General features: G+C 40.4%; 1 protein-coding gene across 2 annotated transcripts in view; it reads left to right on the forward strand.

Annotated features, from left to right (window-relative positions):
* The window catches only part of LOC134585390 (uncharacterized), a 111,420-nt gene extending 105,372 nt beyond the window's left edge, over nt 1-6,048 (forward strand). For both annotated transcript variants that reach the window (XM_063440798.1, XM_063440799.1), the window contains one exon: nt 5,571-6,048. In XM_063440798.1, coding sequence (XP_063296868.1) covers nt 5,571-5,727 — 157 coding nt within the window. In that variant the 3' untranslated portion in view covers nt 5,728-6,048. The remainder of the gene's footprint in view (nt 1-5,570) is intronic.
* Nucleotides 6,049-16,282: the final 10,234 nt, after the last annotated feature.

Below are 16,282 nucleotides of genomic sequence, written 5' to 3' on the forward strand. Positions count from 1 at the left end.
TGTGTTAGTGTAGTGAATGCAGAGTGTGTGTCAGTGTAGTGAATGCAGAGTGTGTGTCAGTGTAGTGGATGCAGTGTGTTAGTATAGTGAATGCAGAGTGTGTGTCAGTGTAGTGAATGCAGTGTGTTAGTGTAGTGAATCCAGAGTGTGTGTTAGTGTAGTGAATGCAGAGTGTGTGTCAATGTAGGGAATGCAGAGTGTGTGTTAGTGTAGTGAATGCAGAGTGTGTGTTAGTGCAGTGAATGCAGAGTGTTTGTTAGTGTAGTGAATGCAGAGTGTGTGTTTTACTATGCATGTTGTGTAAATAGAGCATTTTCCCCTACCCCCACATTAAATGTAATAAAAGCTATTCCCCCCTACCTGATTCTTACCTGGTCCAGGGAATCCATCCCTGGTGGTCCGTTGGCATTGTGGGGCCCCCTGCTCCCTGTATTTGCAGAGGGGACCCAGTAGACTGCAGCAGGACATTGCAGCATTTCCCTCTCTCTAACTCCCTGCGAGTGTGACGTGCGTGACGCGTGGAGCGTTGTCATAGTAACCCATGGCAACGCTCTGATGGCCGCGGGTCTCATTGGAGTTAGAGAGAGGGAAATGCTGTAATGCCCTGCTGCAGTCATATGACGTCATATTCCGGCTCCCGCGCATCACTAGACAGCGCGCGAGGGAGCAGAGCAGAGAGGTTAGAGCTCCCTCGCCGCGCCTGATCGCAGCACTGCTGCACGCCGCCCAGCAGCCCCACTGGACCCCAGGGAATGATCCACACCAGCTCTCCAGGTAGGGAGGCTGGGTGGATATTATTTATTTATTAAAATAATTTGTGAATGTATGTGATGTGTCTGTTTGTGAGAGTGTCTGTCTGTGTGTGTGAGAGTGTCTGTGTGAGAGTGTCTGTGTGAGAGTATGTGTGTGTGTGTGTGTCTGTGTGTGTGAGTGTCTGTGTGTGAGTGTGTGTGTGTGAGTGAGTGTATGTGTGTCTGTGAGTGACTGTGTGTCTGTGAGTGTATGTGTGTCTGTGAGTGACTGTGTGTGAGTGTGTGAGTGAGTGTATGTGTGTCTGTGAGTGACTGTGAGTGTGTGCGTGAGTGAGTGTATGTGTGTATGTGTGTCTGTGAGTGATTGTGAGTGTGTGAGTGAGTGAGTGTATGTGTGTCTGTGAGTGATTGTATAAGTGTTGCATGTGAGTGTATGAGTGTGTCAGTGTATGTGTGTGTCTGTCAGTGTGTGTTTGTGAGTGTCTGTCAAATCAGTGAGAGTATCTTTGTCATTGAGTCTGTGTGTGACTATCAGTGTGTCTGTCAATGAGTGTCAATCAGTGTGTGTGTCAGATCAGTGAGTCTCTGTGTTTGTCATTGAGTGTGTGTGACTGTCAGAAGAACACTAAGGGACAGGGAAGGGAGGGGACCAATAATGGACGGGGAGAGGGGCTAGTTAAGAGGCACATAGGTGAAGATGTTATTTTTGAAAGGGGGGGGGGTGGAAAAATACATCTTCGCCTATGTACCCAAAAATCCTTGCACCGGCCCTGCAGAGAGGGAATGTGGGGCCCAGGACTGCCAAAGCAGTCCGGGCCCCCCAGGACCGCCGGGCCCATGACAACTGTCATGGTTGCAGCCCCTGATGGCGGCCCTGGTTGATATCAGCAAACTGCTCACCCACACAACGCCATACACGCTGTCTGCCATCTTCCCTGTACTGTGAAAACCGGGATTAATCCGTGAAAAGAACACCTCTCCAAAGTGCCAGACGCCATTGAATGTGAGCATTTGCCCACTGCAGTCAGGTCGAGACCCCGATGAGGATGACAAACATGCAGATGAGCTTCCCTGAGACGGTTTATGACAGTTTGTACATAAATTCTTTGGTTATGCAAACCGATTGTTGCAGCAGCTGTCTGGGTGGTTGGTCTCAGATGATCTCAGAGATGAAGATGCTGTGTGTGGAGGTCCTGGGCTGGTGTGGTTACACGTGGTCTGGTTGGGTGTACTTCCAAATTCTCTGAAACACCAATGACACGCTCCCTGAAAACTTGCGACATTCTGTGACATTGTGCTGTGTGATAAAACTGCCTTTTATTTTGGCCAGCCTAAGGCACACCTGTGCAATAATCATGCTGTCTAATCAGCATCTTGATATGCCACACCTGTGAGGTGGATGGATTATCTCGGCAAAGGAGAAGTGCTCACTAACACAGATTTAGACAGATTTGTGAACAATATTTGAGAGAAATAGGTATTTTGTGAACAGAGAAAAAGTCTTGAATCTGTGAGTTCAGCTCATGAAAAATGGGGGCAAAAACAAAAGTGCTGCATTTATAATTTTGTTCAGTGTATTTCTCACTCTCTCTCCAGTCCCAATCTCCCTTATTTCTCATTTACTCACATCCAGTCTTCTTTCAATCCTTTCCCAAAACTATATATATTCATTGTTTTACTCTCCCCAGGATTTGCCTATTTTCCCTTTATACCACTTCCCACAGGCATTTCTCCTTGATTCTCTCAATTCTAACCCAGAAGTTAAAAAAAATACTGCAAATGCACAAACGTATTCCAGAAAATACACTCTTTTAAAACATTTTCCTGCCCCTCCAAATTTCTACTCGTGTTGTATTCACTCACCTCAAGCTATTCTGGGTAAGCAAAAAATTATACCTGAATGGTACTTTTGCCTGGTGATCCCAGGCATGCAGAGGCTCATTTGGGTTCTAGACCACAAGATTAAAGGAACACTATAGTCACCTAAATTACTTTAGCTAAATAAAGCAGTTTTAGTGTATAGATCATTCCCTTGCAATGTCACTGCTTAATTCACTGTCATTTAGGAGTTAAATCACTTTGTTTCTGTTTATGCAGCCCTAACCACACCTCCCCTCGCTATTGACAGAGCCTGCATGAAAAAATGAAAAAATACTGGTTTCACTTTCAAACAGATATAATTTACCTTAAATAGTTGTATCTCAATCTCTAAATTGAACTTTAATCACATACAGGAGGCTCTTGCAGGGTCTAGCAAGCTATTAACATAGCAGGGGATAAGAAAATCTTAATTAAACAGAACTTGCAATAAAGAAAGCCTAAATATGGCTCTCTTTACAGGAAGTGTTTATGGAAGGCTGTGCAAGTCACATGCAGGGAGGTGTGACTAGGGTTCATAAACAAAGGGATTTAACTCCTAAATGGCAGAGGGTTGAGCAGTGAGGCTGCAGGGGCATGTTCTATACACCAAAACTGCTTCATTAAGCTTCAGTTGTTCAGGTGACTATAGTGTCCCTTTAACATAATGTCCAGTAATAAAACAAAAAGCCAGTATTTTAACCTTTATACCATGAATTACCTCTAAAACATCACACTTCACAGAAAATATTCATTTTCCAGCACTGTGTAGGGGATTGGAAAATTGGAAGATATTAATACCAAAAAGCATTTATTTTTGATTACATGGCAAATGTTCGTTTCAGCTTCCCAATTACATTATTTCATGCCTGCATTCCTTTCTGTGAGAAGAGAATGTACAGAACTATTAGCGTGTCCTTTAACACCCAGCTGGGTCTGGTAGTCAAACACAAGTTCTTCTGCAGAAAAAATGTATGTCTCTTTCTCTACTGCGAAAATACGAACTATGTTGTAAAACTGGATTGAGTTTTATATTTTTAAAATAATTTTTATTTTAAATTAGGCACACACGTAGTTACTTACAGACAAACTCATTGGTTTGCAAACAGAGGTTTACTATAGACACGCTTACTGTCACACACAAATAAATGCTCACTACAGAAAAGCGTACTGTCACACACTCACTACAGACAAGCTCACTGACCCACATACACATGCTCACTACAGACAAGCTCACGGACACACACACACGCTCACAACAGAAAACCTCACTGACACACACATGCTCACTACAGACAAGCTCACTGGCACATACACACTACAGACAAGCTTACTGAAACACACACACATACCCACTACAGACAAGTTTACTGAAGCACACACACATGCTCACTGCAGACAATCTCACTGACACACACATGCTTACTACAGACAATCATACTGACACACGTGTTCACTACAGACTAGCTTACTGAAACACACACCTGCTCACTACACACAATCATACTGACACACACAAGCTTACTACAGACAAGCTCACTGGAATTTTTATTTATTATTTTTACTTTTTTTATTTACTTATTATTTATATTTCATAATAATATATATAACATTTAGAATACTATATATATATATATATATATATATATATATATATATATATATATACTCTTTACATTCTCATTAGAGCGCTCTGGTTGATTAGCTTCTCTCATGACTAGTAATGGGAATATTGTCAAGCAAGTTTTGAGAGAAGTGAGACTTGCCTGTCACAGTGCTCTGAATTCAGACTGGGTTTGTCTAGTAATTATGAGAAATGCCATTCAACCATTTTCACCAAACTTTGTCCATTTGGACAAAGTCCGGTGTTAGGGGATTATCCTGATAGTTAAGAGATATGACTGTGGGAATAGAGACCCTCAAACGGAGTATGAGATGAAGATGGGAATAAGGTGATTAAATAAACAGTAGTGTGATGGTATGGTGTGATGGGTGAAAGAGAAAATGCATTCAGAATACCACAGAACACTTGCAGCACTCAATACCACAACATATTAACACATAATTGTTCCACAAACATGCACTCTACATGCAAACATCACGCACACAGACTGATACTCTTATATTCCAACACAATGACAAATACATTCACCGACACTGACAATCCACACCCATAAACACCTGCATTCACATTCGAATACTATGCACACACATGCCTTAAGGAAAAACACCAAACATCTCAAAAGATCAAATGTTTTTCTTACTGTATACAAATCTTGCTATATTAAAATGACACTATAGACACCCAGATCACTGCAGCTCATTGCACTTAGTGCTACAATGTAAACCATTGCAGTTCCAGAGAGATTGCAATATTTACATTGCAGCTCTAAGTTACCAGACAGTCACGGGGGGGAAGGGGGGCACTTCCTGGATCGAAAAGAACCTTTGGTCCGGTATCTGACACTGGACGTCCTCATGCTTTGCATGAGGACATCCAGCGTCAGGTTTTTCCCAACCAGAAAGCATTGATTTCCTATGGGGAGGCCTAATGCATGCTCCGAATTTTCCGCTCATGCGCATTCGTTTCTGCTCGTCATGGGATGTCGGGGGTGGAGGGGCTTTGACCGAACGCCAGGGACATCTGCAATGGGATAAGATAAATAATTAAAGGGTTTTTCACTAGGAACGAGGGGAAGGGGCGCGAGGGAGGGCGGAGGCAGGAGGAGTGATAGTGCCAGGAATACAGCTTTGTATTCCTGGCACTATAGTATCCCTTTAAATCATGATCACATGAATATTAGTGACTAGCTTGTTTGCTTTAAAAAATGCTATCAGTTTCAAACATAAGTGAGGCATTGCCTCTAAGCACTAAAATCATTAGGAGAAAAATCTCACTCAACAGATAAGCCGCATGTACTTTTCAACAGTGATTTAAGTTTTCTCCTTCTTCATACGCAGGCTGAGAAAAAACTTTCATATGATGGATCACTTGCTGAGATCAACCTCTCATCTCGCAGAAAAGCTTGAGAAAACCTCCCATGATCTCGATGTATTCCTCGAAAAACAACTGGAAAAATCCGCCACCTTGGCTTATCACAACACAATCAGATCCTGACCTGGCACAAAATAAAAAGCAATCAACAAAGCGTGGTTTGCTAATAACTGCACACAAGCACAGCAAAAAAGATTACAAATATTATATCAATATAATTGGACTTTGATGCTTTATGTCGCGACAATATTGATTATAATATTGTGGACTACGATCTCCCACATGCTCAGAGCACCCATTTGGCAGAAGTTCTGTACAGTACATAGTGTTTTTCATTTACATTGAAGAAAGAATATTATTTGAATTTAGATATATTTTCTATGTTTATTCAAACGTATGGTGTGAATTTTATATTGCAACCCTCCAGGACATTCACATATATTCACAGGTGTATATTGTGTTTTATTTTACTTTGTTTATCAGTTGTTTTTACATTCCTGGGTAGTTTTACAATTTTTTTATTATCTTTCCTATTATTGGGGTTCAGACAGACATTTTAATTCTATCTATCCAGCCTCTCTCCCAACATATTCATTTCAGGAGAGGGACTTAATTAATGGTTAAAGGGATACCATAGCTACCAAAACAACTTTAGCTTAATGAATCAGTTTTGTGTATAGATCATGCCCCTGTTGTCTCACTGCTCAATTCTCTGCCATTTTGGAGATAAATCACCTTGTTTATACAGCCCTAGTCACACCTCCCTTCATATGACATGCACAATCTTCCTGTAAAGGAACTCTGATATTTTAGGTTCCTTTATTGCACAGTTTGTTTAATCTTGAATTTCTTATCTCCTGCTTTGTTAATAGACTTCTAGACCCTGCAGGAGCCTCCTGTTTGTGATGAAAGTACAATATATTGAGCAGGAGATTAAAACTTCTAAAGCAAGTTAACGTCTGATTAAAAATGAAACCATGCCTTCATGCAGGCTGTGTCAGTCACAGGCAGAGGATCTGGCTAAGGCTGTATAAACAGAAACAAAAGTGATTTAACTGCTAAATGGCAGAAAATTGAACAATGAGACAACAGGGGCATGATCTAGATACTAAAACTGATTCATTAAACTAAAGTTGTTTTGATGCCTATAGTGTATTTTTAATTAAGTGTAACTCCCACCAATCATAGAGCAGGATATGTATTTCCCAGTGCTGCATTAACCACTAACCCAGTAGTTAAAAAAGGGAGAGAGGAATGACAAGGACAGTTAACATCATTATTACTAAGCAGCATATTTTATTTTTCATATTAATGTGTTGTTATATGATTTGTTATGTGTAGAAAGACAATTACAAGCTTTGTAAGATGTGATTAGAGATATACAATGCAGGCATGCTATATACTGATATAATTAGTCGTCATAGAGGGCAGGATCTCCCAATTTCCATGACTATATGTACATATGCACAAGGTAAAGATGGCTGTCAAATGACGTTAGATGATGTCACAGCACCGCACACTGGCATGTGCGTTTCTAGTTACAGAATCATGTTAATCCTCGCTATAATGGGCTTCGCTTCCAGTATTTAGTAGAAATGTCAATTTATTATCACTCTTTTATATTATGTCTAAAACCTATTGATGTACCTTTTCCATCATTCTCCTCTTCATACTTCATATGGAATCCCTGATCCTTCCTTATCACCAATTACCGTCCACACACTCTTACTCAAAACTTGTCCTGAGTTTACCCACATTTCTGCAATTACAATAAAATCAGCTCTTTTTTTTCTCAAAAGTTTCCAAATTTTTCTCAAAGTTCATATTTTTGGCGGGTGTTACAGATATTTCAATTAGAACTGGTGGATTTTTTTCAATTCCCAATTTTAGTTACCCTCAATCTCTGTATACACTGAATAAGGGATACTATAGTGTAAAAGATAGAAATAAGTATTCCTTACACTATAGCTCCTTTTCGTCCCCCTTTCCTTGTGCCCCCTTGCATGGATGGCATGGAAAAGGTTAGAAAAAACTTTCGGTACTCACACAGATTCCACCGCCGATGTCTCTTGGGTCTCAGTGCTATGACATCCTCATACAGAGAGTATGGACGACCAGCATCAGGCGACCAAAAGTTGTCTAGCAAGCAGGAAGTGCCTCTAGTGAGAGGCAGTCTTAGTCCTGCAATGTAATTATTGCAGTTTCTCAAAAACTGCAGTGATTTACATTGAAGTACTAAGGGAGGCAGGGACATTGCACCCAGACCACTGCAATAAACTGAAGTGGTCTGGGTGCCTATAGTGTCCCTTAAGCTTACAGGTAGCAGCATCTACTCTCCCCTTGCTATACTTTATGTTTTTCTATCTCTGTTCTAACTAGATGGTAAGCTTGAGAGCCAACTTTTTCTCTATATTTCGTGTTTCCCTGTCCCTTCTTAATCCCTCTAGATTGTAAGCCTGTGAGCCAAGCTCTCTCTATACCTTGTGTTTCCCTGTCCCTTATTCCCTTTAGATTGTGAAATTATGAGAATGTGTTGGTTTTATCCATTTATGAATTTGAGAGCTGGGTCCCGCATCACAAACATATATTCATCAATCACTTTTCATAGCAGAATCTTAACCTTAACTTTAATCTTAAAATCTTATACTATGACATTATCTCAATAATTGGAAAAGTCTATTTCAATGAGGCAGAAGGTCCTGCGGAGACTGTGTAAAAAATATGCTTAGGTCAATCATAAAAATACACCAGGACCTTTGAAAAGAATAAAATTATCTTCAATGATTCACTGAATAAAACTGTAATGAACAAACTAACGTCAAATTTTCTCATGTCTATTGGGTGTGACTTATTCATGTGAATACCTATATCTTTATGTTTATTGTTATTTCATTACCCTCTAATGGCAAAATATAATGAAGTCGTTATTGGTAGTTTTGTGTACATAATTATAAATATAGAAACATATTACGATTGTACTATTTCCCTTGTAATGGTTTCGGTTTTATTCCTGGTGTCCACATCTGGGGACCCAAGGGAACTGTCCTCAGTCAACAAACTGTAAAGACATCATTGTCATGAACGCACCCTACTCCAAGAGTGTGCGTGACGTAGTTGTGGTGGTGAAAGGGTTAAAGTTTACTATTTGTCTCCACTAGACTGGAAATAATGATAAAAATCCCCCTTAACACCACCCAGACGTAAGCATAGTAATATAAATATTACTATTTTAATGCTGCCACCACCAAGACAATTTATAAATGGGGTGCCTTGGTCTCCAAGGTAACTTAATAATAAAAACCTACCAAATACAACTGAGCACAATATTTAAACGATTGCTAAACACTAATTAGTCTCTTCAGGTAACGTAATTATTTACCAGACAAAGGCAGTACTTAATAAAGGAATATTTATTATGAGCAAAAAATAGTCACAGTGCATACAAAAATATAGATGATAAATTATTTACACCAACAACAGATAAAAACAAAAGGGATAAAATACCAGAAGTCCTAATCACTTACTCATGTTTTCAAAGTAAAACGTCTGCCCAGGGGGTCTCTGGTAAGGAAGATGGTGACTCACTCAGAATTAGATTCTGGCCTCCCAGCAAGAACAATACATACTTCAATATCATTAGATATATACCCTGTGGATTACCAAGCCTCACCCAGAGGTGGAGGTAAAGCATACCTATAGTAACTATAAGTGACCACCCCCTTGTGTTCCAGACCAACATCAATCCAAATGGAAACATTTGGTTTTATCTCCTCTTATGTACTTTCCACAGAAATAATAATTCCATCTATGAATTTGTTACCATTTTTCCATTCGATAGACATGTCACACTCCTTACTTGTGACCCAATATAGCGGACATGACAATCCCTTTCCCTATGGTTACATTATGCAAATCATGTTTGGGCTTGATTAGAAGATTGTGCTTGTCCTATTCTAAATATAATAAAAATTAGGCTTAATTATTCATCTGTGGGTATGTAGAATCTCACACCCTGCAGAGTGTTTGATTAATCAAAGGATCAATCCATGTTGCAAACCATTTGCCCCCCCCCCCCCCCCATTACATTCCTATACCATTTACATTATCCTTTCTGTCATCTGACCTTGCAACTAAGTGGCCAATTTATATATACACATCACAAATTACATTAAAGGGCAATATTCTCTTATGCAACAATGAGTTGTGCACCCCTGGCATGACAATCATTAGACGTGCAAATGCTGTGAACAGGGGCTACAGTAGCAAATCGCATCACTGACCCCTCCTGTGGTCCACCAATCTGTCCTAGCAACCGCCATTTTCTTGAGAAGTCCCACCAAAATGTCTCTGTTTTTTTATCAATCTTTATTTAGAGTGCTTAGAGTTACAAACATGCTTGTTAATCCACAGCAACAAGAACAAGCCTACGCAAGCTTTTTTTAATTTTAAAATAAACAGAATCACGGCATATGATAAAACTGTGCAAATTTGCAGATATAGGAAACAAGATGAGAAACATTTCATAAGAGAGGTAAAATTTAAACTGTAAGCTGTACGAACTGACATTTGGGAGTAGCTATTAATACCACTGGGCTAGATAACAAAAAAAAGAGAAGCAAACATGAGGCAAATGAAGATATAAGGCACAGAGTACTAGAAGACTTCTCTGCATTGGAGGAAAGTGAGTGTCCTGCTGCGTAACTAGATGTCATAATGGGAAGTCACCCTATGCCACGAGTGGGCCAGCATCAGGGAATCAAGCCCTCGACAGGATCAGTATGCATGCTCTCCACCACGAAACTGCATAGACTCTGCAACTTGTCACACTGAGCAAGATGAGTTAGGCCATTAAGCCAATAGTTCCAGCAACTATGGCTCCAGGCCCATGTCCATTAATTAGCCATCTCCTGGTTGCAAAATCTTGAGTGCACCGGGTTCTCCCATGCTCAGTTGGTCCCAGGGGTGTATGGATGGCTACCCAGTTTTTCCTGCAGGCAATCATCCAACCCAGAAGAGGAACTGGAAACGTGGTCAGGTGTAGTCGGTGTGTGTAGTTGGAGTAGGACGAGGAGTGCGTACTTTTTGTCAGTATTTGAGTGAAATATAATTAATCAGAAAGTTAATGCAAAATGATGTATTGTCCTGATGTACACACAATATTCTTCAAATGATCTCAAGATCTCAAAGTCCACACTATAGTATAGTGGCCCCTTTTAGATCCTCCAGGACTCCAAGGGTTAAAATTGGAATCTAGAGAAATAAGAACTACAATGGTGTAATACCATTGGGTGACTAACCTCCACCATATACACGCTATGTGGAGCTCTCACCTTGTTAAAATACACTTATATTTAATCTGTATTTCGTCTTTGTTGTTATCTGGTCCAGATTGATATCTAAGAAGTAAATCAGATAGATACTCTAATAGTGTAACACTGTGTGGGAAGGTGTTAGCAACACTCCTACTGTGTACCCTGCTCACCCGATGTAATTCAATAGGTTTCACCCTTTATTCACTTACAAACAATGGATAAAATAAACAATAAAATCTATGTAGCTGGCTTACAGTTTGTAGAGTAATTCCTAAGATCGTAATCAGTTTCACCGTCCACCGATGTTGCTGTTTGATCTTCTCCCCTGAACGCCAGGAAGGTCGCCCTGGGTGGGCTTTCTCAAAGTCTGTGTGTGCCGAGTGCCGATCTTTCTAAAAGGGGCAACTATATTACAGTTTGGACTTTGAGATCATTTGAAGAATATTCTGTGTACATCAGGACAATACCTAATTTTCCATGGCCTTCTGCTGAATGATATTTCACCCAGATAAGTTCTATTAATACATTTTGCTCTCCAAGTTTGGGGTTTATTTCCATTGTTGTGCGCTAACTCACTGTTGTTAATATTTTTATTTTTTTTTAGGCCTACAAGCCCTCCTTGGCTGAACTGAGGCTCTGACACGATGGCCATGTTGAGCGCACCACACGGTCATGAGATATGGGAATCGCCGCTTTAGAAACTTTAAACCACAGTGGGGATTAAGATATCCCCCACCTGAGGGGGGGAAATGGGGCGGCAAAAGCAGTGCTTCCGTCTCTCCCCACCATCAGGCATCAGGCTCGGGTAACCAACGATATGTTGAATGGATAGCAGGCTGCACTAAATGTCAGGACTCACAAAACTCTCAGCAGAGCTGTAAAAATCAGTCCGGAGTTCAAATTCAAATCCAGCAGGTCATTTTCAAAATATCACGAGTTATGGGCCAATTTCACAGAATATGCCGAGGAGCTACTTCAGCATGCATCCTGCTCGCTCGGCAATCAGGCCCCAATCCCTCGTGTTTCTGTTCTATGTTTGCATGGCAGGGGATTTTAGAATTTGTATTTCATTCTTTCTAGATGTGTAACAGACAAAAGTCACATTCAAATAGAGCATGAAAAGCCTAACTGGCAAATGTAATTCATTTCCATTCGATTTTTTCCTGCCAATAGGGTCAGCGTGTCCGTTAATGTGTCAGAACCATCATGCCAGTAGTTTTCTGCTCATGACGTGTCTTTTCACAAAGAAATGTTCCGAGTAAGGTTTCAGCTGGAACGGAATCTCTTTCTGCGTGTGTAATACTCAGTAACCCCTTAAGGACCAAACTTCTCGAATAATAGGTAATCATGACATGTCAGACACGTCCTGTGTCCTTCTGTCCTAGCACTGTGTAAATTACAATAGTCAAAAATAAATGATCATTCTGACATTAAACTGGCGCTGCTAAAAGCATTTAGCCAAAATGTTATCCCATGAACGAGTTTTAAACACCAAATCTCACACAGAGACATAAGCACATATCTAATATTAAAGATTTGGTGGTAAACCTCTGATGGCCATTGCTCACCAAACAGCAAACTGTGTGGTGTTTGTTATCAGTTCACTAGAGTTAATAAAAGGTTACAATAAAATCTATCTCCATATTTATCAAACCGTCTAATTTCAACCAAAGGATGAGTGTACGCATCATAACCACTACAATGTATTCTATAGCTTATTTTATGGCTCATTGTAGTGTTCTCAGGGCAAGGCTGCTATGGTTGTAGTCTGTTTTATGTCAGTCCATTTTCAAACAGTTTGACAATATATTGGAGAGTTCACCTAATTCTATAAGCTACTTCAGGCTCTGACTACACTTTCTCATTACAGACTGAATCCTATGACCTGATATAACTTTAAAGGCGTTCTCCAATCATTAGGTTATAGCATACTATAATATCATACCGTATGATTCTAGGAGTAGTTTGGCACTGTTCCTAGATAACAATGCAGACTATTTTGCAACAGTTTGCTTTCTTACCGGTACCCCTCACAGGGCGCATGATCACCTCTGCAGACGGGCTGATGGCTTCACACATGCTGATTCTAATGCCCACTGTTTTTCTGGACTGGCTAATGACCCCTCAATTGTGCTTCCAAATGTGGGGTTACACCTCCAGGAACAAAGAGGTTAAACTTTATATGTGCAGCATTTCATAGCAAAATGCTGTACATAGATACTCCGGCCACCATGATCACTTCAAAACACTTAACCTATAAATTTTTATTCAAAACCTCCTTCTCAGCCTTTTTTTTTGGCTCATTAAATTAATTTTACATGTATCAATTTTGATATACCCTTCCTTAGAAATATTTTGTTTTTTGGTGAAACTTTTAAGTAATAAGTATTTTTAGCATATGGTTGCAATATATATCACGTATATATATCCCATGTATAGTATATTCCATGTAGTATGGTATATTGTAGAACTCCAATATATCCCTGTAAAGGATCCTGTTATCCCTGTAGGACCGATCCTTGCAGCCTCCCCCGAAATCCCAGCAGAATAATAGCAAAGTAGTGATTACAGCTCCCAATTCCCCAAACTTGAGTCGAGATTTCATGAAGGGGTAAAACGATCTGATCTAATGCTGGCCACACTCGGCCTTTTATGATGGTCTCCCAGCAAGGAACCTCGTGGAAAACTGTGACACAAAATACAGAACCAATCAGTTTACAGTACAATTCTTAAACACACCCACAGTAACAGTGCAATCCCTCCTCTCTATCCTGGAGATAATTAACTTAAGTGGTTGGAAAGAACCTAATTATCTCCAGGTAGAGAGAAACATGTCTTTTTTACATTTTGACAAAACTGTATTAAAATCCATAACTCATATTTCGCCAAACGTAGTCTCCATGTTCCAAATACCCCCAGATAGCTTGGATCTGAGCGCACAATATAGACGAATAGCGCTCAGATCTCACCGGTTGTTCGTGCAATTGAATCCGAAAAGAGTTCCATAACTGCAGCTACCTGGGGTCGGTCTAGTTCGTATGGTAGGAGAGTCCCGAACGGTAGAGTGTTTGTGAGTTATTAGATGAATGGACTGGAACTTGATACGCTTCAGCTGTGTGCGGCTAAATAAGTGTCCGAAAACAGTTCCAGGGCGTTGCCGACCATCTACCGCTGAGCGTTCTGCGATTTTAAAATGACCGCTGCCACATGTTCGGCAAACGAACGCGGACCACCAAGCCTTTCAACAATTACTTGCGGTTAACCGCAAGGTCTGGGTGGTTAATGAGCTACACATGACCCCGGTGGAGGGTCGGGTGGTTCGAGAGTTTGTTCGGCTCTTTTACAACCAACATGGAATAGCCAAACATACGCATATCATACGAAATGCTGTTTCCCTGAGTCTGTCCAAACAGGTGTTTCGTTACAATCCCCATTTTTTCTTTCACTATATCAGGAAGGTTCTACCTCTAATAAATAAGTATTTTACATACATTTTAAACTAATTTGTATCGTGAATTATAGCATCAAATTTATTTCCACTCTCAGTTTCATTAGCTATAGTATTATGCTGGTTCCTATCTCCACACCACCGCTAGAACACTTTATTACTTCAGATACCCATCATATAATATACCATTCAAACACAGGTTATATCTCATTTAGACAATAAGTATCTAATTCACACATAGGGATAAACATATACAGAGAGACTTTTCCTCAGAGCAAATATTGATGGCGAACATTGTGCGAAAGAGAAAGAAAGGAGATACAAACTCTTTTTCTGCTACTGGGAGATAAAATGATTCTGCTACTTGTTCTACATGTATTTATATTCCTGCTGTGACTGAGTTACTCTCATGCAAATGTGAACCCATATGAATTTGATCACCTTTGTGGATACTGTTTCAAACGTGCCTATACCACGAGCTCCTGGAGGAGCCTGCTAGCTAGCCTCCTGCCCAAGAACTATTGCTGTATCCAAAGACCCTATTTGGGAGTTAAACCTCCCCAGCCACCATTAGCAGCTTTCCCTGGGTGCCACTGGTTCGGCACTTTCCCTTCATGCGAATAGAACAGAACACTAGCTTCCTGGCTGCCGTTCGCATGAAGAAAGCCACAAATTATTCTCAGTGGTACTTAGCCGCGATCGTCATGGAACTTAATTCGGCATGAGGACTTCATGGGTTCCCGGACAACTTGGTCTGGGAATTTGAACGACTTTGAAACCCACCATGAGAGCGCTTTTTTTAGGGAAGGTGCCTGAGACTAAGGGGCACAAACGCTACCAAGGAGCCAGCCGGAGCACCCTGTATTGCGGCCACAGGAGCTCCCGAAAGTTGACTATCCAAAGCACCAAATGCCCTGTATCTGTTTTGGGCATAAGACCACGTGTGTGGCCAGTCAGAACACAGTGGCATTTCCCCTAAACTGCATGAATCTGAGCAGTTTTTGGAGAGCTTGGGCGCTCATATCAGGGCTATTCAACAATGTATTATTTGTGAGGTTATTTTATGTTTTTATGATGTTTTGGGTATTTTTTTTTATACTTTTATGTTTGCCTCTCTGTTTCTGGGAGATAATTAGCTTAACGGTCTTTAACGCAATTATCTCCCAGGCACAGTGATTTATGGGAGTGGCTTGTCTTGCATTGAATGGAGACCCAATGCTTGGGGGGGTGAATAAAAGCCGGCAACTTTGGCTACATGGCAATTGAACTGTATGTGTGTGGTTTGAGCGCCATTCAGTAATAATGTGCGCTCAGATCTGAGCTATCTGGGGATATGTTGAATGTACCTGTTTTATGCAATGGCTGCACAGTTATATATTTTTATGTCTTTTATTGTCTTTTGCTGCCATGTGTTCAATGGAGTTTTGCCTCTGTCCTTGAAGATAATTGGATTACTTCCCAATTATCTCCAGGATAGAAGACTTTGTGTCTTTATTTCCAGGATAGATAATTATCTCCAGGATAGAAGACTATTTGGAGTATGCTGATTCTGAAAATTTAAGTTTTATGTGAATGTGATGCATACTTTTAAAGTTATGAATAATGTGGAAAAATTGTATTTCTCTGCCTGTGATAATTACATTACCCATTGTGTAAGGTAATTGTACCATAGTCAGAGGGGAGGATTTTGTGTGGGAGTGTCTGAGTGTATTGTACGTGTTTATTGGTTGTTTTCCAAAACCCTGTGGGTGGTACTAATGTGTATATAAGAACAATAAACCCACAGCTCTCGCTGTTCCTGCTTGACCCTCAAAACGAAGCCTTGTCTCGTTCTTGGGGGGATTTATTGTATGCTGTTCCAGTTTGACTGCTAGGAGTGTAAACCTATTCGTATGGTTTTTCCTATTCGGCTGTTTAC

This window comes from Pelobates fuscus, chromosome 2 (assembly GCF_036172605.1).
Source record: "Pelobates fuscus isolate aPelFus1 chromosome 2, aPelFus1.pri, whole genome shotgun sequence".
NCBI lineage: Eukaryota > Metazoa > Chordata > Amphibia > Anura > Pelobatidae > Pelobates > Pelobates fuscus.